This window comes from Aphelocoma coerulescens, chromosome 23, assembly GCF_041296385.1.
Source record: "Aphelocoma coerulescens isolate FSJ_1873_10779 chromosome 23, UR_Acoe_1.0, whole genome shotgun sequence".
Classification (NCBI taxonomy): domain Eukaryota; kingdom Metazoa; phylum Chordata; class Aves; order Passeriformes; family Corvidae; genus Aphelocoma; species Aphelocoma coerulescens.
Window position 1 is genome coordinate 7,421,012 of NC_091036.1, and position 27,565 is coordinate 7,448,576.

At 52.9% G+C, this 27,565-nt stretch overlaps 1 protein-coding gene across 3 annotated transcripts in view; it reads left to right on the forward strand.

Annotated features, from left to right (window-relative positions):
• Positions 1-7,164: 7,164 nt before the first annotated feature.
• The window catches only part of RPS6KA1 (ribosomal protein S6 kinase A1), a 35,229-nt gene continuing 14,828 nt past the window's right edge, over positions 7,165-27,565 (forward strand). For 2 of the 3 annotated variants that reach the window (XM_068994483.1, XM_068994484.1), the window contains exons 1-3: positions 7,165-7,298; positions 13,198-13,242; positions 25,626-25,679. In XM_068994483.1, coding sequence (XP_068850584.1) covers positions 7,236-7,298; positions 13,198-13,242; positions 25,626-25,679 — 162 coding nt within the window. In that variant the 5' untranslated portion in view covers positions 7,165-7,235. Of the gene's footprint in view, positions 7,299-13,197; positions 13,243-25,625; positions 25,680-26,217; positions 27,511-27,565 lie in introns of those variants that run through there. The other variant, XM_068994486.1, reaches the window with a different exon arrangement.

The window sequence follows — 27,565 nt, forward strand, 5'->3', positions numbered from 1 at the left end:
ATTAACCAAGTTTTTACTTTGTAAATTACTGTTACTCGGTGGCTGGGGATGCACAGGACAGCAAAGCAGAGGCGAGTGAGAGGGGACATTCTTGAATTCTTGGACATGAACCTGGGGACACATTTCTTTATAAAAGATATTTAGTCCTCAGTGGTAAAACGTCACCATCTGAACAACGCTACCCTGCCCTCTGCACAGTGACAGAGGAAAGGCACAGCCACAGCATAACAAAGAGGTGGCTTCGATCACGTGGGTGCCCACAAAGTTTAAAGGAAGAAAGATAAAAGTAAGTTCTTGCTTTTATTGTTAGAAATTATCTTTTCTGAGCAGTTCCGCAGTAGGACAGTGAAATGAGAGCAGCACACAAGAATTAGGCAGGTGGATTTGTAGCCTGCTAATGGAAAACCCTTTGGGCTGGACTTGGAGCTCCTGGATGGGCACTAAAAAATAATTCTGCAAGAGGGTTTTTCCAGTAGAGGATCAGGTTGTCCTCTCTCTTCAGCAGAGATTTGAGGACTCCTGGTGAAGTCTCCCAGAAGTGCACCAAGCCTCTCCTGAGAGAGCCAGAAAAGGCCCTGCTGGGCAGTCCTGGTACTCACTCCTGAAGGAAAGAGCAATTTAACAGTCAAGCAGCAAAGCACCAGCCTTGCATTTCTGCCCCATTCTGTGTGTGCTACGAGACATGCAATGCTGCAAAAATCCAAGAGCCTCCTTAAGTCCAGAGTCTGTTTGTCTGGGGCTTTTTTGTGATGCTGATGAGGGACAGATAGATTTTCTTTTGCCAGAGAATTGAGTTTCTGACATCGCTGAACCTGTTGTGCCTTTTGTTCAGTTCCCAACAAGGAAACCATTGAGCACTCTTTGGATATGTCTCCTACCTGGCCATGGAGCCAACTGAGTCATACCTGTGCTCTGCACTGCCTGAAGCACTTATAAAATACAGAACACAGTTGTTGTTAGAAGAGACCTGTTTCTCTCTCCCTAAAAGATAAAGGCACCTCTTTCCCCGCCTCTCCAAAAACCTGTGCTTGTGCTATGCCTTCCTATCTGATACAATCAATCATTACGCCAAAATATTCCTGGCCAGGATATTTTCTCATACTTTAGAAGTTTATTTTTCTGGTTGTTTTGGGGATGTGGCTTTTCAAGGCTGGATGTGTGCAGTGGTCTCTGTTTAGTAAGGGGACTGAGAAGTTAAATGCTGCCCGTCATGTATTGGTTTGGAATCAGAAATAAAGTTTGGGCTCCCCCTAAGGAAAATAGATTTCTGTGGTGTTTGGGCTTCTCATCAGGATTTCTGAAATTTGCTTCCCATTCTAAAATGGTTTCTTTATTTTTTCCATGGAATGATGGCATCCCAAACCCTGGAATGGGGTAATTAGGAGCAGGTATCTGTGTGTGCCTTCTGTGAAGCAGGACCAGACTTGTTCACTTGCAGGATGTCAGCGCAAACACGACATTTTCCTCTCCCTGGAGCTGGAATTCTCTTGAAATGTGCTTTTGTTTTCCCCTCCCCTCTCTGGAGAAAGTGGGACCTGTGTGCTCTGGAAGCAGCACAAAACCAAGTGTATCTTTTTGTATCCACTTAAAAGCCCCGTCATTTGTTTACAAGTTCTTAAACCTAAAAGAACCATAAACCCTGACTGTACTTAGTGCTGTGTTTACTCAGGTTTCTCCCTCCTGGGGGACAGTGCAAACAGCCCTGGCAGCTTCATTTCTGTTTACAGTTTCTGATAGTTTTCTCTTTCATGTTTTCACTCCCTCACATAGCCCTACACTGAAATAAGCTACAAACATAGCTGTGTGCTCATTAAAAACAAAATTTGATGGATAACTTGCTCTAAATAACTTCCCACCTGGACTGCAAACCTGATCTAAAAATTAAATTAAAAAAGAAAAGGTGAGGAATTCCTTGTATTTTACATGGGGTTTTGAAAAAGCCTATTTCAGGTAGAAAAAGGAATATTTTATGAAGGAAATTCTTTACTCAGAGGGTGGGCAGGCCCTGGCACAGGGTGCCCAGAGCAGCTGTGGCTGTCCCTGGATCCCTGGCAGTGCCCAAGGCCAGGCTGGACATTGGGGCTTGGAGCAGCCTGGGACAGTGGAAGGTGTCCCTGCCCATGGCAGGGGTGGCACTGGATGGGCTTTAAGGTCCCTCTCAACCCAAACCATTCCATGATTCCTGGTCTAGTTGGAGCCACTCTTGACCTCTCGATGATTGAAGGCAGAGCTGATCAGCGGAGCCTGCAGAGCTCTGCTGGGGTGCGTGTGCTGAGCACAGTGAGCACGTGCAGATCCCACGTCCTCAGCAGCTCCTCGTGAATCCAGAAGGACTTGTGGGCTGTGAAACAGCTCCTCTGAGGTCCCAGGATACAGCCAAAGGTTAGGACAGAACCACATGGAATTGGGCAAAGCATTATCGGCCCCACATAGTTCGAATACCAAAAACCCAAGTCACCTCCCACTCTCCTCGCAGATGCTGTGAGATGTGTGGGTTGGAAACAGATATTTTTCTCCTTTTATTCGGGTGTCAAGGGCTGTGTCCTGCACAGGAGCCAGACCAGCACTCGTTTATTTGCATCCAGGAAAGGGAAGGTAACAGATACATGAGACGGGCAGCGATTGTATCCATGACAACCGGCAGATATGGCCTCGCTGCCTCGCAGCTCCTTCCCCAGCGCCTTCCCAGGGCACGTCCTGGCTCAGACGGGCCCCTCTCCTCAAGGCACCGCTCGGCTGCAGTTCAGTATTCCTGAGAGAAAGGTGCAGAATCCACAAATGAAGCACATTTCCTGGAGCCAACAGCTCGATCAATTCTGCAGCAGAATTCCCTGGCTTGAGCTGCGTGTGCTTCACCGAGGGGCTCCCTGGGAGGGGCTGCGGGAGATCCGGGTGCAGGGACGGCGTGGTTTTACAGAAATACCGCGTAGGAGCAGGGTGGGCTTAGCAGACTGAGAGGCTGCGGAGCCAGCAGGCAAATTTGGCAGTTTATTCTGCCAAAAAAAGGGTTTAGATATGCTGGACACCTTCATAAATGCAGCTGAGCTGAGCGAGGGAATGTGGTGCTCACCTGTGTGGGAATGTCGGCAGAGGCTGGAGGTGTTTGCTCTGTGGATAAGCCTCAGTGTGCACAATGCCTGTCCAGGGAGCAGGAGCTGCCTGGGCTGTGCTTCCCCGAGAGCTCTGCATCCCACTGCCTGCTGTGGTGCAGTTCCTGCATTCCGACCACTGCCTGGGCCTGCCTTGGAAAGCGCTGGCATTTGAGGCAGCTGCAATCGCACCCAGTGTGGAGGAACAGAAAGAAATCTATCAGAAAAGCAAAAAGCTCTTAAAGGCAGCCAGTTTTTCTCATTTCCAGGGCCCCTGCTTTATATCTTCAACGTGGTTTGTACTACACTAAGGAAAAATGCTCCTGAGACCAAAACAAGGTGATCCATCATCTCTTCCCTCCATAGTGGCAAAACAAAGCAGAAGAGGCAAAGAAATGAGATGGTGAATGGAGAGCCAGGGATTAGAAGAGAGGGCATGAATTCACATTCTGCCCTGACATTGAAAACCTGACTCAGTTTCCCTGTGAAGACAACAATGAGCTCTGGACCTGCTTGGTCAAAATTAAAAGTACAAAGAGGGTTGCTGTGAGCTCCAATTAATTGACTGTCTTAGCAAATTAGATGAGTCTGTAAATTGTAGCAGATATTTGGGACTCAGCCTTGTGAGGTCTTGTGCCTGTGAGCTTTTTTGCATTTCCTTGGATGTGTAGAAGCAGCATCACACAAAGCAGGCAGGGAATGAGATGCCCATGGACTCAGAAAAAAGAAAGGATGCAGTGAGCCATGGGAGCACTGGGTTACTGTGTGGTCACGGGGAGAATCCCTTGGCCAGCTTTTGGAACACTGAGTCAAAATTGGATCTGGTAGTGATACAGATCAGCCTCCATCTGCTTTGGAAGTGCTTTGGGGATGTCCTGGTTTTGGCTGGGATAGAGTTAATTTTCTTCTTAACTGGCTTAACAAATGTTGTCAGCCTCTCTGCAAGGAAAAATGTTACACAGCCAGCCAGCTGCAGAGGCAAAAATATCTACAATTGTATTTGAGGAGGATTTGATGGTTTTAAAACCAAATTAAAACTGCAGTATTTTGAATTTTCAGTGAATGCAGCACTGACAAAGGATCCAGCTGATCCCAAGTCTCCGTTTACCACGGCAGCAGCTCTTCCCAGCCTGCAACTGTCTCAGAAAAATGCCAGGCTATATGTTTTAATCACTGTATTTAGCCATGACAGTCACCCAAACAGCAGATTTTGCTTTTTGTACCCTGCTTCCAGGATCAAGGATGCTTTTTATAGCTGTTCTTTGACTGGAAATAAACCCTGGGAGACACCACTACCTCATTTCTCTTACCCTGACATCCTGCCCTGAACTTAGCAGCAATTTCCTGTGGCACATTTCACCTTCTGTTAATCCAACTAGGATTCAGCATTATCTGGTGCAGGAATTGGGGGAAGGTCACTCTGAGAATACCTTCCATCAACAGAGAGATGGCTTCTCTTGGAGTCCTGGAGCTGGCGATGGCGAGGCCGCAGCATTTCCTCCCAGCATCACTGCTGGGTTTCTGTGGTGTCACCACAGCCTTTTTTCGGGTGTTGTTATAATTTTGAGATACTGTAGGGCTACCTCAGCAAAAATCCTCTCCTTTAACAAAAACAGCTGCAGAGATTCAGTGAATAACCGCACACAAGTCTTTTGTGGTCTCCCCAATGTCTTTAATTTGCTGTTTTGCTAAAAGGAGTGGACAGGATAATTTGGCAGTTGTATTTAGGTAAAGCTTCATGATTTTTGTCTTTGTCAAGTCCTGGGGCAGCCTGTCTGTCTTTCTGGTACAGAATATGATGGATTTCCTGCAGCCCAACTGACCTGCCAGGGGTGCAAACAGGAGCATTTCTGTCTCCATGCTCTCCAGGTTCCTGCTCAGCACCTGATCCTGTCTCACTTCTGTGGGTCACCCTCTGGAAGTACCACCAAGTAGTGCCTCATTCTCCTTCTAAGAAGGAAACAGGGAGCACTGTCCTGCCCTCACCACCCTCTGCATTCCTGCAGAGCAGAAGGAAGGGGAGATGGGGCTGGAAAACCAACGGAGGAGGAAACGGGATGGCAGTACTGACATCACCACTTTACGGATGCCAGGTAGAGCAGGTTGCAGCAGCTGGAGGCTGGAGCCAGGCACGCCGTGTTCCAGGCAAGGAGGGGATGGTAGGGATGGCTTTGGAGATGAGTGAATGACTCTCCACAAGATCTGCTTCAACTTGCTCCAACAGCAAGTGCCATGAGTTTAATTGGCTCTAACAGGACCACAGTCAGTACCAGCCGGTGGATTTGTGTTATTTAATGCCTTCACCCGGGGCTCCAGCTCTCACAGCACAGATGGGGCTCTGGCCACGGGGCTGTGACAGCGATTCCCAGCTCCAACAGCCACCCTGGGAATTTTCTACACTCGATTCCCCCATGTGCAGAAAAGATGACAGCTCTATCCTAAATCACAAGCAGGTCCTGGTGATGACTCACAGAGCAGCTTCACGTGCTGTGGAGATTAATTGGAATTTTTCAAAGTACTGAGCTCTGTCCCAGTTTGGCTTTTTCAGGGTTTGCTGCCCACTCAGAACAGGTAAAGAGCCCAGGGCTGTAAACTGGGACACCTGCCCTCAGAATGCTCAGTCCCAGCTCCGTAGGCTGCCACTCAGGCTCGTGAAATATTTCCAGCCACACCTTGATGAAGTCAACCCTTAGCGATGCATCTTTTAAAAAGATTTAGTTTCCTTTTTTTTTTTTTTAACAAGTAGTTTTATAATGAAACATAAAAATGTGGTGCATTGGGGTTTGGGAAAATGTGAGTAGAAGAAAACTTTTTCCTATTTAAGAACCTGACAGGTAAGAATAGCCAGGAATTCTGAACACCTGCTTTTAAGGTGGATGTGTTCTTTAACCCCATTTTTTAGGGAATTCCAGGGGCACTGCAGGAGGCGATGAGCAGTGATTCATGGCATATCTCAAACCTGGAATCCGGATTTCCTGGAGCAGTTTCCTGAGTTCAGCAGTGATCTGAGCCGTGTCACCAGGTTTGTCCTCACCACCTCTCCCGCTGCAGCCGTGCAGATTGTGCACACAGGGAAACAGCTGGACACTCCCAGAGGAAAAATCTTTCCAAGGCACAGAAGAGCAGGACTCAGTGTCACGTATTTGTGAGGAAGTGTTCGGTTTTCAGGTGTTTGTGGTTCTGTGAGGATCCTGCAGAGCTGCAGAAGAGCTTGGGTTGGAAGACATTTTTAAAGACCAGCTTGTCCTGCCATGGGCAGGGACATCTTTCACTGGCTCAGCCACAGATCTCCCTGGCAGAGGCTCCCAAGTCCCTCAGAACAGGTATTTCCTGATGTATCCAGGCATCACTTCCCGACATTTCAGCCTTCCAGTGAAAATCATCTGGGCTGTACCAGCCATCGTGTGGCCACAGGCCCAGGGCAGTGCCTGTTCCCTTTGCTGGCCCTGCTGAGGCCCCTGAAATCGTGGGGTCAGTTCTGGGCCCCTCATGACAAAAGAGACTTTGAGAGGCTGGAGCGTGTCCAGGGCAGGGAACGGAGCTGGGAAGGGGCTGGAGCCCCAGGAGCGGCTCAGGGAGCTGGGAAAGGGGCTCAGCCTGGAGCAAAGGAGGCTCAGGGGGGACCCTGTGGCTCTGCACAAGTCCCTGACAGGAGGGGCAGCCGGGGGGGTCGGGCTCTGCTCCCGGGAACAGGGACAGGACAAGAGGAAACGCTTCAAGCTGCCTCAGGGGAGGTTTAGGTTGGATATTGGGAAATATTTCTTCACCAAAAGGGTGGTCAGGCATTGAAACACGCTGCCCCAGCTTGAGTCACCATCCCTCGAGGGATTTAAAAGCCGTGTGGATGTGGCACTTGGAGACATGGGTTAGTGGTGGCCTTGGCAGGGCTGGGGGCACAGCTGGACTCGCTGCTCACGGGGGGAGCTTTTCCAGCCCGAACGATTCCGCGATTCCACGCTCCCATCCCTTCCCGCAGCCGCCGCACGCCGGGCTGGGTTTGCCGGATGCTCCGGGCGGAGGATCCCCGCAGCCCCTCCCCGGTGCCTCCCGCCCGCCCCCCGCCCCGCCCCGCCCCGGCCCGGAGCCGGTGGGTGCCCAGCCCGGCGGCGCTCGGAGCCAGCCCGGCGCGGGCACCCGCCGGCAGCGATGCCGCTCGCCCAGCTGGCCGAGCCCTGGCCCGACATGGAGCTGGTGCATCTGGACACGGAGGTGAGCGGGCACGGCCGGGGGGGCTCTGGGGCGGGGGGGCTCCGCCGAACAAAGGAGCGCCCGGTGGGACCCCGCGGAGCGGCGGCTGCGGTGCCGCCCGCCCCGAGCCGCTCCCCGCGGCGGGGGAGCGCGGCCGCCGGAGCCCAGCGCCGCCGGGGCTGCTCTGGGGCTGCTCCGGGGCCGCTCCGGGGCTCGGTGTGTGCGCCCGGGGCTGTGGTCGGGGCACCGGGGGCTGCCGGGCTCGCTGCTGCCCGTGCGGGCTGCGATCGTTCGGGGAGCGCAGGCAGCGCTCCCAAATCTCCCCAGGCACAGAGGAAAGCGGACCCGGCTGAAGGCCCAGGGAATAAATATCTCCGTTTTGGGGGTTTTCTCCCTCATCGTCCCAGCGCCGGCTTCTCACGCAGGCCTGCGCTGCCAACTCCGATCACGCTCCTGTGTCACTTTGCTGGATGTCTGCTCTGCCCTCCCACTTGGCTCTTTTCCTCCTCATTAAGACCTCCAAGCCAGATGTGCAGGATGGAGCTCATCTCCTGTCCACATCTGCGGGCTGGCACCACAGCCATTTCCGAAGGAAGGGACAGCTTGCAGCGGTTGTCACCCATGGCAGAGCAGCCGGCTGAGGCACTGTGCTCTGGCACTCTTTAGTTAAACATCTCTCCCAAACTGGAGCTAGCAGCTCTCCTGGAGAAACCAGAGGGAAGGTGGGGATTGTGTCCCAGGTGTTTCACAGACCTTGGTGCCTTCCTGTCGTTCTGTCTGGATTCGATGCCTTCACATTCCTTTATCCTACCTGGGGATGTCTTGGTGATTAATTGGTCAGATTTGCTCATTCCTATTTAAAATTGCCTCTTCCGGGGACTGTGCTTTGAGCAGAGGCAGCACTTCACCCCGCTGCAGGGACAGCAGGGAGGCATGCTGGCCATTCTGGGTGAGGTTTCCTAATTTTCATCAGCCAGGTATGACACAGCTTCTCCTGGAGCCCCCTGTGCAGATGGGGAGGGTCTTCCTGGGCCAAACACCTGGCATGAAGGTGCGGCGGGTGAAGAGCCTCTGCTCTGAAACAGCCCTGGAGCCATAAGGATGAGTTTGTGCTCCTTTGTGCTCCAAGCTAGGAGAGAAGTCCTGCGGCAATTCCCAGATCAAGTCTTGTGCCCAGATCCAGGCCGTAGGTTACTGCTGGGAGACAGGGCTTTTCATCTGTGGTTTCTCCCTTCCTAACAAGGGAGATGATGCCTGGAAAGCCAGAAAACACCACTCGACTCATAATGGGAGTAAACTAATGCCAGTGCCCAGGGCGGTGGATGCCGTGGGCGAGACTTCATTTAGTGCCTAATCCCCGGTGTCCCAGGTGCCGGGCGGGCGCTGTGTCAGCACCACGGGATCGCTTCCCAGCGGAAATGGCCGGGGGGTCCGGGCTGTTTGTCAGCCCGAGTCAGCTGCGGGCTCGGGGCAGCGGCCCGGGCTGTTCTCCTCATTGCATTAGTACCGGGTGTGTCAATCCTAAACTGAAACTGGAGGGAGCCTCTGGCTCGCCCCTTCCCCAGTCTCACCTTGGCCGCAGCTCCGGGTCAGGGTCAGGCACCACGTGCAGGTGGGATTTCAGCAGATCGGATTTTTTGTGTCTCAGGATCTCAAGTGGGACTTAGCAATTTACCTCCTTTTGGTTTAAGAGGATAAGTACACACTCTTGATTACAGCGAGGAAAAGAATACAGGTGTTCTTCACCTCTACACCTGGGTCGGATGTTAGAGAGTTCCCTGAGGTCCAGCAGCGGAGCAGGAATGGGGCTTGGGAGGAGTTTTGCACTTTGAGGCTAAAATGGCCAAGGGCAGGGGCCCTAGGGGGAAGTTTTCACCACTCCTGGGAGAGGTGGCACCACTGAGAAAGCAAGGAGACTTTTCTGGAACACCAGTTACGTAAATTGCCCTGGGATCGCTGCCATCCAGGTTAGAAACCGGCTTCCTCCGACCTTTGCTTTCTGAGTCATGGAGCAGAGGTGCTGTCACTGCACTGGTGGAGGCATCAGTCCTATTGTTGAGGGATTTGGGGTTTTTCCACTGTGTTCTGGGAGAATTGGCTGTCTGGTGCCCCTTGTCCTGGCCCACCAGAGCTCAGTCGTGCCAGGGAAACACGGGGGAGTGGGTGGCAGTGGGAGCTTGAACTGATCCCTGGCAGGAGCCAAGTCCCTCTGTCCTGGAGGCTGAGCTTTGTAATCATTTCTCCTGCTTTTTTTTTCCCTTGCCATTCTCTCTTCTGCTTATATCATTGCAAATATTGCTTATGCAGTAGAAAAACGTGGCTAGGGTAGAGTACAAACACTGGAGAATGGAGTTGAGCAACACAGAAATCCTTCCCTGTGAGGATGGGCAGGCCCTGGCACAGGGTGCCCAGAGAAGCTGTGGCTGCCCCTGGATCCCTGGCAGTGCCCAAGGCCAGGCTGGACATTGGGGCTGGGAGCAGCCTGGGACAGTGGAAGGTGTCCCTGCCCATGGCAGGGGTGGAATGAGATGGGCTTTAAGGTCCTTTCCATCCCAAACCATCCTGTGATTCTCTGATTCCATGACTTCATCCCCATAGCGATGGATCTGTCATCAGGGCTCCGCTTTGCTTCAAGTTCTTGTTTCATTACACAAACCTACAACAATGCAACTGACGAGGGATTACGCCAAACTCCACCACTTCAAGCTAATTATTTTTGCCTGTCTATAAGTATCACCCTTTATTGAGCAGGAGCTACTCATGAATAAACTCTTTTCTCAAGCATGGTAGCTGAGCTATGCAAAAACTATGACCAAGAGACAAGGGAGATGGCTGAGTGGCTGTCATCTCTGGTGTGCCTTGTGCAGAGACTCCTGTTTGGGCTGCGTCAGAGATCTCTATCTTTGTAGAATGATTTCCTTTCTCTGAACTGCAATAGCCAAGATCCATCAATTCCACTTAATGGCAATAATTTTTAAATGCCTTGTTCTTGTGTCAAACTAGCAGGAGCTCTGGGGTGAAGGGTTTCTTGCCCCGCTCCCTCCTGCTTGAGTGTTTCATGGCTCATCAGAGTTGGGTGAAAGAGCATCTCTAGGTACCTGGTACTTGTGAGGTGTTTTGGGGCATCTCAAAAGTGGCTGCTCAAAACGTAAGGATCCAGGAATAGCAGCAGGCTGCTTTTTCAGGCAGAGCTGTCGATAACCTGGGATGACTGGAGCTGGTGGTGTAACCACCGAGCAGGACTGGGCACCGTCCCCACGGTCCTGCCGGGATGCACCTCGTCCTGGTTTCACATCAGAGCACACTGGCCTGCTCTGTAAATTGCTCGCTGTGCTGCAGATTATGTGGAATTAAAAGGATTTAAAGCGCAAGATGTCCTAAGATAAATATCTCCCAAGTTCAGCCAGGCTGGCAGTTGCATAACTGAACACGCTTGTTTTCCAGGGTGCTTTTCTGTGCGCTGTTAAGGAAACTCGTCCAGCGTGTGCTCAGGAGGGCTTTTGTGTCACCTCTGGGGCAGGTGGAGTGGTCACTCGCCCAGAGGTGCCCTGGCTGCTGCTCCACGTGCCCATCAGATTAGCTCTGTAATCCCCGTTTCCGCTTGCTCCGGAGCAGGGCAGCTGCAAAGCTGCAAGGACAGGCTGCGGGCCCCCGGGGAGGCTTGTGTGGCTGCGTTCTCAGTAGCCCGAGCCCTGCTCTGACACAGCCTGGATGAGCTCCTCACTGCCCCGGGCACCCCAGGGAGGAGCTGTGCCTCCCTCCAGCAGCAGGCATTGCCTGGTTGCTGCCCACGGGAGATCTTGGGAGTTCTCTCGGAGCAGGACATTTGGGAAGCTCCTTTGCAGCCCCAGTGTGCTGTGAGAGGGCACCTGCTCCCCCGCTGTGTGTGGGGTGCAGGGGCAGGGCAGAAATAAAGCATTTAAAGAGGCAAATGTCAAACCAAGAAACACACAAACTGTTCCAGCTCTACTCGTGACGTGCTGAATGGCCATATTTTATCTCAGGAGGTGATGAGTTTGGAGCTGTGTTTCCATCTGGAACATTTACAAATGGCCCTCCAATTCCATATGAGGGAATAAGGACTGGTTTTGCTCTGGGGTAGAAGGAGAGCACTTGGCTCTAAACACTGCAATTCTCTGCTCAGACATCTGATTTATGTCAGCCTGAGGAAGTGACTGTTTCATCAGGAGCTTCATCCCTCTAAGACCGGGGACCTGCATGCCCAAGAAACCTCCCTGGCAGGGACACTGTTCTCTGTCTTTTCCCTCCCTTCCATCCCAGGTAGGATGGGTTTGCCTCGGAGTAGGGAGCTGATGAAACTCAGCCCTCGAAAGTCTGGTGACTCTGGAGGTATCACCTGGTGTCTCCCAGCTCACCCTTGAAGTTGAGGGCTTGGACACCCCCTGCATCAACTCACCCCTCTCCTGACATGTGCCTTGTGGATCTGTTCTCCAGACCATGAGCCAGGCACTGCTTTCCTCTGTCCAACACAGAAATTCTGCTTCTTAAGCCGTTTGAGACAAAACCAGCCCTCCCTGAGCTGTGGTTTGGATTAGCAGCCAGTTATGAGTTGTGGATGGGTGACAGCTGAGCCAGTAAACATCAGCCTGTTTCCAAGTCTGGTTATCTCGAGCACCGTGTCTCCCCCTGCGTTGTGGGGGCTGTTCATAAACACAAATTCTTACTTCACTGCTCAGCTATTCTCTGTGCTAATGGCACCGAGAGCTCCGTGTAAACACCAGGGCAACATTCCTCTGGGAGAACTTGGCCTGCGTGGTGCTGCTGTGGCTTTTTTTCAGTCGATGGCTGAAACTGCTTTGGAACTTAAAGATAAGTTGGGACCAAGGTGAGTTGTGGAGCTCAGAGTGGGTCCACAGGGATGTAAATATTGCAGTGTAGTGGAGTCCTGAGGAAGAAGACAGGTTGATCATATCAATGGATCCTTGCTACACCAGGGAAGGAGTTGGCTTTGTTTCTGTCAGTTCCTGAAGGCTCTAGAACCCGGTCGAGGCCCGAATCCATTGGCTTTGCAACTCTTCACTTGGCCCATAACATCTGAAAAGAAGGGAATAAACTGCCCTTGTCCTTTCAGAGGAGGAGAGGAATGCCATGATGTTTTGGAGCCTGAGACTGCAGTGCAAACAGATGTCAAAGCAAAGTCTTCTTGCCCTTGTTTTTCTCCACAGTCTGCAGAAAACCTCCTGTACGTGCTTATCCTGCTCTGAGTATCTGTGTCTCAGTGAAATCCCACCCAGTTTTGCTCCCCCGGCTTCCCCAGGCGGTGCCGGTGCCGTGCTGAACCTGATCCCTCCTCGGTTCAGCGCCCGGGGTGACCGGCTGGTGCCACTCCAGGCGGTTCGGGTCACCTGCTGTGACTTTGTGCGGAGCTGGACCTGGAGCCAGGCGGGTGGGGCAGATTTCCTGCAGCGTATCAGCTGCGATAGGGTAATAAATAACCGATAAACGCTCCAATTAAAGCCGATGTCACGGCACAATGGTTGTTAACTGCGCTCTGGCGCTGCTGCTGCCAGCAATCCCAGAGCAGCCGGCACAGAGTGGGAGCAGGAGGGGTGGGATGGAGCGGCGTCTGCAGCACGTGGTGCCCGGGGGGGAATCTGCACCCACCACCCCAGGGAGCCTCACTGGCGCCGTTTGCCCCACAAGCAATATTTGGTGGATAAGGAGCCCCAGTTGCACTGGGGGAAGTGTGGAGAGAGTCTCTGGGCAAGAGACTTTCTTTTAAATGCTTTAAAAGGCAAGAGCATGGGGGAATGTTCAACCATCTTGTACCGTGTCCAAAGTGCCACCCTGCCCCGTTTGTCCCATGTGAGGGGCTCCCAAAGCCACCGGCCTTTGCGAGGGACATGAGGAACAATCCCATGCCTGGCATGTGCTAACAGTAGGTTCTCTTCCTTTGCAGAACGGGCAGGCAGCTCCAGAAGAAGGTGGGAATCCTCCATCCAAGGTAAAAATGCCCCGGGGTTACGTCTGCGAGCGTGGGGGGTGTGAGCTGACTCGGGAACGGGATGGGGACGGTTATTTTTAAACCCTGTAAATCTGCTGCTCTGTAAATCTGCGGGAGTGCACGTGGGAGTGCAAGGGACTGGAGATGGGGAAGAGGAAAGATAAACCCCTGTCTTCTTGTCCCTTTGGTCATCCAAACATGCCTGGAAGGTTTTCCAGAGGGCCACCTCGGTCCAGCACACAGGAGCTGGACTGGAGGCTGTAGCCGAGGGTGAGAAGTGAGAACCCCTGGGGTGTTTCGGTGCTGTGTTTATGCCTTTCTCTGTGGTGTGATCTTGCCAGATGGGATGAGAAGTACAAGAGTATTTGATGGTTTTGGCACAGCTGCCCTTGCTGAGCATCTGGTATCTGTTTATTCTCTTGCCTTGGTGGGGCTGGGAGAAGCTCCACTTCTGCCAAGTTGCCCTCTGCATCCCCATTAGCATCAGCTGGGAATGACAGAAAGAACTGAGCTGCTGTCTCCCGTGTTCTGGGCAGGGATCAGAACCTGCTCATCCTTCTTGAGACACCTGAAGCTCATCCTGCTCCACACATGAGCAGTGTGGTGTTGAAGGACTTGATTTGTCTGCTGTGAGCCCTCCGCAGGTACAGGACAGCACGATGCTGTCACCGTGGCTATTTCCTGATTGTGCCCATTCCTCTGTCCTGCACTCACTGCAGAGCAGGAGAGCCATGTCAGTACCGTGAAATCATAATCCCTTCAGGATTTCCTTTTCTGATCCATCCACGCTCTGACCGTGGAGAATGACACAACACGTTGGATTTGCCCTGGGCGACCTTCCTGAGCGGGTTGTCAAGAGCTCATCGTGCTCTGTACCCTCAGCAAGGGCCCTGTGGCAGCTTCTCTCTCTGAATCATCGGCCGTGCTGAAGGCTCTGGGGGCTTTTTGGGTTGTTTTTCCAGCTGATTACGTTGTATTTTTAGTAAAAGACATTTAAACATAAAACCCAGTTGTCTACATTTCAGCCAATTTTTTTCCCTGGAACATTTGAGGATTTCTAGCAGTGCCAGTGCATCTCTCCTACCTGTTCTGCCTCCCTGTCCCACTCTGGGGCTAGCCTGGCACTTCCCCAGCAGCCTGCAAAGAAATCTGGCGTGGGTCAGATGAATTCAGGTCAATGAAACTTGCGCTTCCCTCCCCTGAGAACAGTGGGTTTACAGCTCTTCACTGTGCCTGCATCTCTGGCATGGGGAAAAAAGGAATCTGTGTCTTCTGGTTGGATTCCAGCTGGGTTTCTAAGGCTTGAGACTTTGCCTCTTTCATCTTCAAACACTTGGCTAAACTGCCCTTCCCTAAATGCTGCTGATGGATGTTGCTTTAAAAATCATTTAGGATTTTTTTCTCTTTGAAGGACATCACTGAGACAAACCCTGGCTGATTCCATCTGTAGGTGCCATCCCACAGAAAGATCATGAAATAGAGGCCAAAAAGCACTTGAGGTTCCCTTTGCTGCTCTGTGGGACGTGGACGTGCAGTCCAAGCTGGAGCAGAGCAGTGGGCAAGTTCTCCAACATCCCACAGCAGGGAAGCCACAAGAGCCCTGTGCTGCTGCAGGTGTCCTGCTTTCCACTGTTCTGAGGCCCCGTGGCCAAAATGCCTGTGAGCAGTGTCTGACAATCCCATGTTGGGTAACTTTTGAGCACCCAAAGCTCGGCTGCACGCTCCTGAAATAACCTCGGTCGCGTTTTCCAAGTTTGTACAAGGTATGTTTGCTACCAGCACAAATGAAATCCCTCCTGTAAACACATACCTTCAACTTGAGGGCAAACTCTGCCCTGAGATGCTGCAGATGGGGGAACAGGCAGCACCCAGAATATCTGTGTGTTTCAGTTCTTTTTGTGGTTAGACGTCAGCAGCAGCTCCTGGCTCTGGCTCTACCTCCAGCAGGAGAAGCGAGTGGCCATCACCATCTGAGGTGACTATTCTCACGTTGAAGGTTGCTCAGGCTCCCTCCCACACCCTTCTGTGCTGTGTGTGGAGAGCTGCAAGGGGAAGAGGCACCTTTATTCCAGGTTTGTGCTATCCTTTTGCAGTTCATTCTGTGATCTCTGCTAAAAATAACTTGAAGCGGCGACAGTGGCGATTGCTCAACGCCCACGCAGCAGCCCTGTCCCTCCCCGGCCCTGTCAGCAGGATGCTGCCAAAGTACAGTCCCATGTGCCTGGGCCACAACCAAAGACTCTCTGCAAAGGAGGAAATCCAAGAGTTCCTCAAAAGAGTTGGGAAGTTCTCAGCTGGTGATGTGAGATTGATGGAGTGTGATGCCTCCGTCACCATCTCACCTGAAACACGAGGAAATGGTCACTGCAGAGGTAGCAAGGGAATTTTGGGCCAGCCTGGCCCTGTTCTGGTACTTCCTTGCTGCTTTTGTAGCTCCATCTCAGCTTCCTACCACGGACAGCTGGTGCATTTCACAACCTCTTGTATTTTCCACTTTCAAGAACAGTTGCTGTACACAAGTTCCTGCAGGCCCCGTTCCCCAGTGTGTTTACGTTGGGAATGTCTGCAAGATCCTTGTGCTGGTTAGGGCTGGGGAAGAGTTAATTTTCACAGTGGATGGTATGAGGCTGTGTTTTGAATTTGAACTTAAAGCAGGGTTAATCATGGCAACATCCCTAAAGCCAGGCTGCTGGTCCCATGCAGGATGGGTACAAGGATGGATTTTTTTCTCATCCTCTTTGGTGGTGGTGGCTGAAAGCTGCTCTGGGCACAGAACCTCATTCTCTCCTGCGTTCTCCAAATTTTAATTGCCAGGTCGGGTGAAATTGGTCCTTGTTCAGCTGGGGAACAGCAACTGAATTCAGTGGAAAAATGGAACCTCTCATAACTGGTGTTTTTCAGCCTGTTCTGCAGCCAGCTTGGCTGAGGGGTGAGCCTGTGCTCCCTGAAGGTGCCAAGCATGAGGAATTATACATGGAAGTACAACACCCAATTAGTGAAATCACTTCATCATGAAAAGCAGAGGAGTGCAATTGCAGGGCTGAGTGTGCCCACACTCTCTCTGGGGAACGCTGGTGCGGGCTGGGGGTGCTGATCAGCTTGTTCTGGGGTGGTAATCACTGAGCACAGTGAGGACTGGGGAAGGGAAGAACTGAACTCTTCCAGCTCTGCACCATAAAAGGGACCTTTGAGACTGGAGCGAGGGCTGTGCTCTGCCACAGACACCAGGCAGAGCCTGGCTGTGCCCCAGGCTGAGCCTGGCTGTGGCAGTGCAGGAGAGGGAGGGATGCAGCTGCTCCCCAGATCTGTGTGGCTCCTCTTGGTTTATCCTGACCAGGTAAAGCTTGCAGAAAGGTCCTTCCCTGCAGTATCTTGCAAGGGCATGAAGGAATCCTGGGCACGGACACCTCTGGCCAGTGAAATACCTGCACCACCAGCATTAACACCAGTGAGGGTTGCTCTGGGTGAAACACCCACCATAACACTCTACAGACAAGCAGCTACAGCTGCAGTCACAGCTCTGAGTTGGAATTCTTTGGGATGAGTTGGAGGAAGCAGGTTTGTGGCCATCTACCTGTGATCTCTCCGTGCCAGTCCCCTCTGTGGTTCAAGAGTTGTCCTGGCCAGTGCTGGACACCACTAATCACAGCCTCTTAACGTGAAGGGTTTCAAAACAAACAAGTGAGTGCTCTGCTCTGTGTGTGTTTGCACAGCTGCTGCTGGTTCCTCCAGGAACTGGAAAGCTGTGGAGCTGTGGGAAGAGGCAGGTACCTCAGCAAATCCCTTCTCAGCCCACTGCCCCACTCCTGTGGCTCCCAGCCAGGAGTGCTCTGGCCAGACAGGCCCCTATGGCTGAGCAGGATGTGATGGGGGCAGAACATCTCCAGTGTGGTGTGGTGCTGCTGGGAAATGTCCCTGACGCTGCAGGGACTGGGCAGCAGCTGTGGCCACTCTTTTAACATTTGGCTTTTCCAGCCTGTCACTGGTAAAGCTCTGAGTTCAAACTGGCTGCTCTGTCTTGTCAGCTGAAGGAATCGAGTGGGTTTGTTGCTCCAGCAGTGCCTGACAGCTGCTTAGTCTGTTCCTGGCAGAGCCTTTGCTCTCTGTCCTTGGCAGGGCTGGGCTATGGCGAACAGCAGCTTCTGAGCTCTTAAAAAACACAAATAAATGCCTCTTTGAGGAGCAGAGTCTCTCATGAGCTGCAGACTCTAATGAATAATTGAAGAGGGGTCAGTTTACAGGACTTGCACACGAGGAATGCGGCAGAGTTTGCTCCAGCAGCCCTCCCACATGGTCCCTGACCCATCCAAACCACTCCGGTTTCTCCTCTGCCATTTCCATCCCCCTGGTGAGTTTGTAGAAGCTGCCTCATGTTCTGTCTCCAGAAAGCCTCTTTTATTGAAGGAAAAAAACCCCTGCAAATCTGTTACTGTGTGTTGTACTTGCAGGGGACCTCACCACGGACAGCGGTGAGGGCTGGCACTGGAGAGGACCCCAAAGAACTCATTCACATTTGATTTTTGAAGGGGTCAGAGTGGGTTTGGGTCACTGGGTCATCTGCCCCAGAAACTGGGAGTTTGGAGTGCCCTTGGCTGGGTTTGCTGGGGGTCACTGGCCCCCTGGCTGGCCAAGATGCTGATTGGGATTCTCCCTGCACACACAAGCTCCTGCAGCTTCACCCGTCTCAGCTTTATTTGGAAGTGAAGCCTGGATTGGACATGAGCAGTAAATTCCTTCCATAGCTCCAGGTGAAGCTGCAAAAGCTGTTTTCCCTCTGGTTGCACTGTGCTGCCTGCCAGGGCTGCCATGGGGCTGGGACCATCCAGGGAGGGTACTCGCTGCTATCTAAGAATTCCTGCCTTGCCTGGAGCCCTTTTCCTTCTCCCTTAGGAAAACCCCTCACTGTGTGCCTGGGGCAGCCTGCGAGGCATTGCAACAACTCCTGCTGCTCTCATTGCAGCTCTGAGGCAGGAAGGGTTTCCCAACTGCAGCGTGAAACCCAGGTCTCTCCCTTGCCAGTCCTGGAGAGCACAGCTGGGAAACGTCACCCCTTTGGACACGGAGAAGGAGGGAATTTATCCCTATTTGTACTTGAAGCCTCGGTCTGGGCAGAGCTGCTCTGGGAATACCGAGCAGGCTGAGGACACTCTGTGCTCCTGAGATGTGGCTGAATTGATCCCCTCACTGTCAGAGAGGTGGATTTTACTGGACAGCCTGGGCTGGTCTGGATGTGGATTGGGAATGTGTTGTGACTGGTGTCAGAGGGGGACATGATGGCTCCGCACCAGCACTGGGCAGAGATCCCACCAGCAGTAGGATCAGTGGTCATCTTTGGGGGTCCAGGAGGGGACCTCTGGGGTCTCCACAGAGACAGAGTGAGGAGAAAAAAACCTCCTTAAAATAGCATCTGAGGGGAACAGGACAAAACATGGTATTCCCAGAGCTGAGAGTGGCTGTAATCCCCGTGGTGTGATGTTTGGGAAGGGGATGGATGTGATCTCCGTGTTATGGTCCTGTCCTGGCACACGGAACAGCTGAGCCATGGAGGGGGTGTCTGCTGGCTGCATCCGTGGTTTTTATAAACATTAAATGATAAAATAGAGCTTTGCTCCAGCAGACACTCATCCTGTGCACTCTCACCGGGGTGCTGGTAATGCACAGCTCGGGGGGTGTGTTTTGGACAGGGTTTTTTTTTTGCAGTTCACAGCCACCCCCAAAATGTGACAATCCCTTTTCTCGCAGCGTGTCCCACACATGTGACCTTCCCAAAGGGTGGGAGGGAGCTGGATTCTCCCAGCCTGCATGGACCAACCCCAGCAGGTACCAAGCAAAGGCTTTTCCTGAGACCGCTTTCTGTGTGCCTTGCAAGGGGAGAGCCACTGGCAGCCTGTGTGCTGTGGGAGGAGTGTGGAATTCCGGCGTTCCTGCGATACAGAATAGTTTCTACATCCCACGATAACTGCAAGGGCAGCAAACAAGTCTTGGTTCTTGTTGTGAAATCAGTGTTGTATTTTATAATTCGGCTAGGAAGAGTTTTTACCTTTCCTGCTGAAAGTGGCGGAAGTGCCCCGTGCCCTGGTGGAAGGTGGTGCTTTACTGCTGGTTCCTCAGAGTGAGATTCTGCATTTGGAACAGCCTGGGACGGGGTCTTCTGGTTTTACACCATCAAAGCTCGAGCTGATTGGAATTTGCTGGGAGCACACCTTTCCTCCTTGCTGGGAGGTGTGTGTAGGGCTGCAGGAAGGGGAGGCTGCATCCTTTGCTCTTTTGCACTGGAGGCTGATTTGCTCTGCAGAAGCTGCAGAACTGAGTAATTCCTTATCTCCTGGCTGTTAAAGGTGTTTTCGTCTCCAGTGCCTCCCTTCATTGGGTGCAAAGTCCTGCTGGCTCCCCGTGCTCCTCTCACAGCTCTGGAACTGCAGCAGCACTGGAGCCATCGGGAAATCTCCGTGGGGTTTGGGAACATCTTTTGCCTGAGCTTGTATCTTTAGCCCAAACAGCTCACTGTCAGCTGATCCTGGCCAGTTGCGGCTTGTGGTGCCTGGAAAGGGTGGAGAAATTGTATTAATTAATTTATTTTTTTAAGAAACTTTTGGGATCTGCTGCCAACATAGCCCTGGATAGAGCCAGGAGTGGGGTGGAGCCTGGGGAGTGAGAGGGGGTGCCTGTTCTGGAGTCTCTCTGCTCTCTCCATCCCAAAACCAACCTGAGCTCTCTGATATAAGGCAGATATTTTGGTTTCCCTGTGAAACGAGTTGGTTAAAAACCGAGCAGATCGAAAAGGATGTTGTGAAGCACAAGGACAGGGGCTCAGCTGTGTGAGCCACCAGCTGCCTTCTCCCTCCCTCAGCCTCAGGCTTTGCTTGAGAAAACCCCTCATCCCTTAATAATTTCCAAGATCCCTCCATTTCAGGGGTGCTGGATCTTCCCAGAGGGGTGTTTATGACGTGGGTGTTTATGAAATGGGCTTTGGGCTCCCCCCTTCCCGTTTCAAATGAGAAACACATTTTGGACGTTGAAGATGCTCCGAGTGCCACCTGCTGGAATGTGCTCGAGGGGTGCCAGGGTGACGCTGCCTGTCCCGTGGCAGTGTTCCCTTTTTAGGGATTTGCCTGTAACCCCCGTCGTGGGGCGCCAGGATCACTGGAGGAGCAGCAAACTCCTCCCCAGGAGCCACCAGGTTAATTTTATACAGTTTGGCTGCCTCTGTGAGTGGGGAGGAATTGCCCCCAGGAGGATGGCAGAGTGCTTCCAGGAGTCAGGCTTTTGTTTAAGCCATGTGTGGGGAGGCTCCTGATGTTTTCCATGCCAGGATGGAGCTGGTCATTCCCTTCTCCAGCTGCCTTGGCTGTGTAAGGGTTTGGGCACAAGGCTTTGATGATTTGAGGATTTCTGGACACCACGTTACCCCTCTCTGGGCAGAGGCCTGACTGTGTCCCCTGGGTTTCTCCTCCCTCCCCCATTTTTGGTTGGTTTTGCTTTTCAGGAGACCACTAACAGTCCTTGGAGATGGTGTGGGGTGAAATGTGCAGCCCTGTTCCCTCTCAGTAATCCCTTCCTGCAAACCTCCTGCCAGGAATCCGCCCCCGTCCTTATCCACTCCTTGGGAAGTTCCAGTTCCCGAGGTCCCCGGTGTTTCCGGGCTGTGTTTGTAGCTGTGACTTTGTCCAGGACTTCCACCTTCAAAGCCACCCCGCGGTGTCCCTTCCTCCTCGGGCCCCAGTGTCCCCGAGGCTTTTGTCTGTCAGCAAAAGCCTTTGTTCAGTGTGAGTTAAAGGGCCAAAGAAGCCTCTCTCTCCCTGCAGATCCTCTTGGATTGCTCCAAGAGTCTCCCTCTTCTTTCAAGAGAGTCAGTGGCCCCAAGGGTTTATATTGTCCTGTTTCTGCCTTCTGCAAAAGCTGTTGCTGATTCTCTGATGTCTCACAGGGGCAAGGGCTCACCTCTTCCCTCTGTCTGCTGCCTGCTTGTATAAAACCCCCAGGACGGAATTCTGCAGCTTTTCCTGCTCTGAGTGTGGCTGGAAGTGGCTGAGGAGCTCAAGTGAGAGGTCTCATGCTTTTTCTCCCAGGCCTTTTCCAGCTGTGGCCATGCGTGCATCAAGCAAAAGTAACTCTTATAAAATGCAATAAACTGGTGGCCAGACCCTGCTCTGAGCAGGCAGCCCTGCAGGCATCCTGGATCGTGATGTTTGGGATGATGCTGGAGCAGGCCAAGCAGGGCCCACAAGGTTTCATGCCTGGGAGGGAGGGCAGCTGGATGGCCCAGGGTGTGTGGATTGGGAGCAAACCCGTTGGAACTTGTGCAGGAGAGAACAGGACGGAGCCTCCTCTTGGGCAGGGAGGATTTTTACTCTGCTTGAGGTTTCAAATTTTTTTTTCTATAATTATTTTTGGCAATTGAATGAAACTGGTGTGATCTCACAAAATGTTCTGCTTGGCTGGACTTGTTTTCAGCTGACCTGGCTGTGGCTGTCCCCGCCCCGTGGCAGTGCTGACGTGGTGACAGCTCTGTGTGAGCAGCTCAGGTACCTGGTGACACTCTCAGCTCCCAGGAGGTCCCACAGCAGCTTCAGCCCTCCAAGGGCAACTTTCCTGTGGGGGCAGCTGGCATCAGGCATCACTTTCCTGGAAGTTGGGGGGTGGCAACAAAGTGAGTTTTAACCATCTCCAACCATGTCCCCATGTCCCTGCTGGGGGCTGCACTTCCTCCCGGGTCAGAATGCCTCACCCCAAGGCCCCGCTTCCTCCTCCCTGTGCCATCACCTGAACAGATCCAGCCTGTGCTCTGTTCAGGTGCAGGCACCCCAAGCTGAACCCTTCCCTTCCCCAGCCTGGGCAGTGTCTCTCCTCAGTGTCCCACAGGATTTCTCAGGCTGGGGGCTCCCAGGAGACTGAAGAGGATCTACCACAGAAGTGCAGTCAAAAGTACAAGGTTCTGGCCAATTTTTCATTGCAAATGAGGCCAAGGGCCAACCCTGCCCAAAAAAGGCCTTTGCAGGAGGGCAGGCACTGACTGGGGAGGTTTCTTTGCTTTGTTTGTTCCCCTTTTTGAGAACCACCACTTGAAAAAAAAGTTTCAGACAGAGCAGCCTTTGCTCTCCCAAACTTCAGCTTCGCTTCCTCTGCAGAGCTGCAGCACCTCGTGCTTCCCACTGATCCCAGGCTCCCTCCAGAGCAGGAGCTGCTGCTCCACGGGGAGGTTGTTGCTCCAGAGTAGGTCATGTAAAAGAACTTCGTGCAGAAGTTCAGGAGTGTGAAGCTCCCACATTCCTTCCCAAGGCTGGCACTCAGGGAAGGAGGGGTCTGAGGTGCAAGGAAAATGGGGAGCCACATGTGCACTCCCTGTTCCCCCAGGAGACCAGCTGCTTTCAGCCAGGGGTTTTGCCACCCTCATTGTAAAAGACTTCTTCCCTATATCTAATCTAAATCTCCCCGCTTTTAGCATAAAACACCCATCACTCCTTGTCCTATCACAGCAGGCCCTGCTAAAAACTCTGTCCAGAGCTCTCCTGCAGCCCCTTTAGGCCCTGGAAAGGGCTCTGAGGTCTCCCTGGAGCCTTCTCTTCTCTGGATGAACCCCCCCAGCTCTCCCAGCTTGGCTCCAGAACAGAGGGGCTCCCTGGAACATCTTCATGGCCTCCTCCAGCAGGTCTGTGTTGCTCCTGTGCTGATCCAGAAGCTGCTGCTGCCTCCTGGCCCTTTCCCTGGAGAGCTGCAATTCCACTGATCCTACAGGGAGAGCATCCCTGCTGGATCAGCGTTTGTGCTGCTCAGAGCAAGGGCAGAGAAATTTTGAGGAAGAAAACTACCGAGACTCTCAGTTGCTCGTTGCTGCCTCGTGCAGTGCCTAAAATTGTTCTTTCTGTGCCTGTTTTCTTGTGTGTGACACGGGGACTGAACTGATCCTCCTGAAAAGCCAGCTGAGATTTGCTGATGGCTCTTTCCATGCTTAAGCACCCGTAAAGCCGCCCAGTGTTCTCGTTTGGCTGCAGCATTGTGCGGCCATGGCCACACAAAGCCATTTCCCCATACGAAACCGCCGTTTCCTTTCAGCAAAACTCCCAAAATACATCCCAGTGACACAACCACGGCACCGGGGCTCTCGCGCCGCTCCGGGCGCTGCTCCGGGCTCTGAGCTCAGGAACCAGCTGGGAAGGGATGGGAGGATAACAGCCCAAAGCTTTGGAGATGCTGAGGCTCATCTTCCGCAGCAAGCCAAGGATCCAGGAGGCAAGTGTCTGATAAAATACCTGCTCTGCCTGCTCTCCTGCAGGTAACAAGAAATCAGGGAATTCCTGATCCTAGAGAGCAGACCTTACCCAGGTTTAATTAAGCACTCTTTTGGAAAAGGCATTTTGGAGGGTATGACTGCTTTCTAAGAAGTGTCTTTCCTAGGTGCTGCCAGATTTTGGGAGTGTTTTGGGACCAGAGCATGTGTTGAAGCAACAGAAATTAAAACAGCTTCTGGTTAGTTGTTGATGAATAGGAAGCAAAATGCCAAGAGCAGAATCTGTTTTGAGATTTTGCAGGGTGGTTTTTTTTTTTCTTGCATTTAGATGTGACGGTCTCAACCGGCAAAGTGACAAAACGCGAGCAAAAACAAACCTGTCTCTTGGCTTCTGGCTTGTAAAATCCTCCCTCAAAAAAAGGGGAAAGTAGAAAACAGGACTTGTATTTTGAATTTGGGAAAACCCCCGTTCGTGTGTCCCCAGCCCCTGCTCTGGGTGACTCAGCCGCCTGTGCCCTGCAAAGGCGGTGCGGGGAGGTTCAGGACTCGTCTCTTCCTCTGACTGGAGCGACCTCCTGGGCTTTTATTTTCCAGGGGAAGCCAATATAATTTCCCAGCAGTGCAGGAATCTGTGGGAAATGCCTCTTCAGAGGCTGTGGGTGACGGAAGGTGCTGGGAGTCCCCAGGAGCAGGGAGTGCTGGACCTGCAGAGATCCGTCCTTGTGGGAATCCAATCCTTCCACCCCATCCCAGGCAGGGGCTGGTGCCTGGTCTGGAGGAGCCAGGATGGAGCTGCTTTCCCTGTGGGTGGGAGGGATCCCCGGGGCGGGGTCTGCTGAGGGTTCGGTGATCACTTTTCGCTCGGGAAGGGGTTCAGCTGTGGCTTTGGCAGATCTGTCACCCTGCTGCTCCTGGGGCAGCGGGACAGTCACCCTCTCCCAATCCCACAGGAATCCCGGCTGCTCCCCCTGCAAGGACACAGCAGTGCAGAGGAGGAAGGGGAAGAGGTGACTGCAGGGGCCCCTCCGATCTGATTCAGTCCTTCTGGAGCTGAAAATCAGTTAATTCCTAGCTCTAATCTCACTGTTCTCACACAGCTCCTCCCTTCCCTCAGGGTTTGCTTTTCCTTCTCCCTCTTCGTAGCTCCTGTCCCACCTCCAGGTCACCCTGTGCCCACCCAGCGCCGTGGGCTCCATCCTGCTGGGACACTGCCTGAACAGACACAGAGAAGCCACAGATCAGCCTCCCTTCCCTCCCTTCAGTCCCATTTTATCTCATCCACAGCCAAAGACTTCTCCCTCTCAGAGGAAATGTTTCAAATCTGATTGGAGTTTTTGGGGGGATGATTTTTCTATTCAAACTTGTCTTGTTATCCAAAAACCAGGGGAAGGAGTACCTAGATGTGGTGGCAAATTTGTGTGTGTTCATAAAATACACCAGGCTTGGGGGCTGACCTTGCAAAAACTTACACTTAAGTGTGAGTTTCAGAGGGAGAAGGAGCCATTTCTTAGCGAGGAAACTGTTCTTTTCTGAGCTCCCCTTTAATGCTTCTGCATCTGGGGTTCAGACTCACATCTTGCCCCAGAGGCAGCATAAACTTGACATTTCTGCTGCTGCTGGGGACGTGTCAGAGCAGCTGGGCTGGCCCTGCCCTGCCCTCGAGGTCTGTGGGGAGCTTTGCTCTTTGAGTTTGTTCCTCCTGGTTGCTTTAGAAAGACTGAGTGCCTGGGGGGGGAGAAGCCTTTGCCACGGGGGTGCCAAACTTCCCTGCAGACCCAGGACAGAGGCTTTTGGAGTTTGTCCAGGTGTAACTGAGAGTAAAATCTGGTCTAGACCTGCCAGAAATTAATTCTCTCCCCTTGGTGCTCTGATTCTTGGGGAACACGTGTAACCAAGTGCTGGCACCGTGTCCTTCCCCACCACTGGTCAGAGTTTATCACATCCAATCAGTATAAATTTGTTTGCTGGGACCTGGCTCCAATTGCTGTCCTGGAACCACCACATGGCTGCGAATCACATCCTGAGGAGCGATGGCTGGTGGGACACCCCCAGTGGTTGTGAACAGCTCACCTGGTCTTGCTGAACAAGTTCTTTGGGAAAACTTCAGCAGAGAATCACAGCCCCTCTGTGCTGACGCTTGTTTATTGTCCCACAGGCAAAATCCGACATCAGCTGGGTAGAGAAAGACCTCGTGGACTCGGCAGACAAGGTAGGAGAGCTGCAGTGGGCACCTCAAGGAGACTCATCCATTTCATTTGCATTTTGTCCCACACACGAGGGCGTGAGCAGGGCTTGCAGGGACCTCTCTAAAAACCAAACCCTTTCCTGCCTCCCGCCCCTGCCAGCCCCTCTCAGCTCTGTGGAACTGCTGCTACAGAGAGCAGCTATTGCTCACTTGCTCACATGACATCCTGGACTTGATTTCATCCTCCTCCTCCTTCCTCCCCACACCAGCCCCCTTTCCGTGCTGTCATTTGTGTCTCCTGTGGCTTTCTGATCTTGTCAGCAAGCCAGGGCGGGCACTTTTGGTTGCGTGGACGTACAGGGGAGATTTTATTGCCTTTCTGAGGCTCCTCTCCCACGCTGGTAACACAACATGAAAAATTCTCTGGGTCGGGACGAGATTTATCAGCTCCTGCCGGGCCCACGCGCAGGGAGTTCGCTGCTCCCCCACACTGAGAACGTGGAGCTGCTGTGGGATGGGTGCTTATCTTGGGCAGCACATGGTGGACGGGGTTTCTCCTTCCCTAGGCTGTGTCAGAGCGCAGGAGGTGTCAGTGTGAACCAGGCTCCTGCTGTGCTCAGCAGCTGCAGGTGCTTTTCCAGGCCCTGGCACTTGTCCCCAGCCCCTGGAGCTCACAGACACCGAGGTGGAGCTGGGCCCAGCTGCCTCACTGGTGTTCAGTCATTTGCTTCTTTCGTTATCAGTTCTCAAAGAGCACGTGGTGGGGGCAGAGGGGACAAGACAGTCATAATTTGTCTCTCTGGTTCCATCCTCTGCACTCTTGGGAGAAATTCAGAGATCAGTGCTGACACAGGGCAATTTCCTTTTGTGGGGGTGTCTTTTCACTCATTTCAAGGGGGTTCTTTCTTACCTGCACCCTCTGGGGTCTTGCAGGACCCCCGGAAACATGTCTGTCCTGAGGGAAAGGTCAAAGGGGAACAGGCTTGGAGGGGGAAGGAGGCAAAACAAGCCCTCTAAATACCTCTGCTGTGTCCTGCCAATAATCTGAGCCATGGTGGGTTCAGAACCCAGAAATGCCCTTGAAAGCACCTTGCCTAGACCTTCCAGGGTGGCTCTCAGATAAATAACTCCAGAGTCCACAGCAAGGACTGCTGTGCAGCATAAGGCAAGTGAAGGACTGAATGTAAATCCTAACTTTCCCAGAGGAATCCCATCGTGGGTGACCCCTCATCCCTCTGCCAGTGGGAGAGCAGAGACGTGCAGCTCTCCAAGGTGTCATCACACTTCTGGGTGGGTTCTCGTGAGTTTTTCTCTTCTGTTTTAGAGAGGAAAGTGGCTTCTCACAATTTTCCCTGTTGTGGAAATACCCCAAAGCTCCCAGCCTGACGTGAACTTCAGGTAGCATTAGATGGAAATCACTTTAAGGAGACTGTGTGTGTTTTCTGTCAGTGTCTTGCCTGAGCCAGGGAACCCAAACGCCAGCGAGGAGCTGCGAGATTGTTATTCTTTTTTTAAAAGCAAACCTCAAAAAAAAAAAGCCCCAACCACAAGTGCTGTTGCTGGGTAGGGGGAGCGTGAACCTCCCTCTGTGTGACCGAGTCTCGTCCCCACTGCGCATCTGCCACCAGCTCAGGCACCTGCAGCTCCTGCTCTGGCAGCGCCTGGAGCCCTCCGAGCCCGGGGACCGGGGCGGCCGCGGTTCCTGGGGCCAGACAATGTTGATCGGGATGGGAGAATGGAGAGGGACCCTAAACTTCCTCGTGTGTGGGCGTTCCTGACGCTCTGGCTGCAGAGGAAGCACCGAGCCAAGCCCTGGAGCCTGCAGCTGCCAGCCCCCAGCCCGCTCGCCAGCCCGGTCAGTACCGCTGCCACCTCCCGCTGCCACCTCCCTCTGCTTCCCTTCCTGCCAC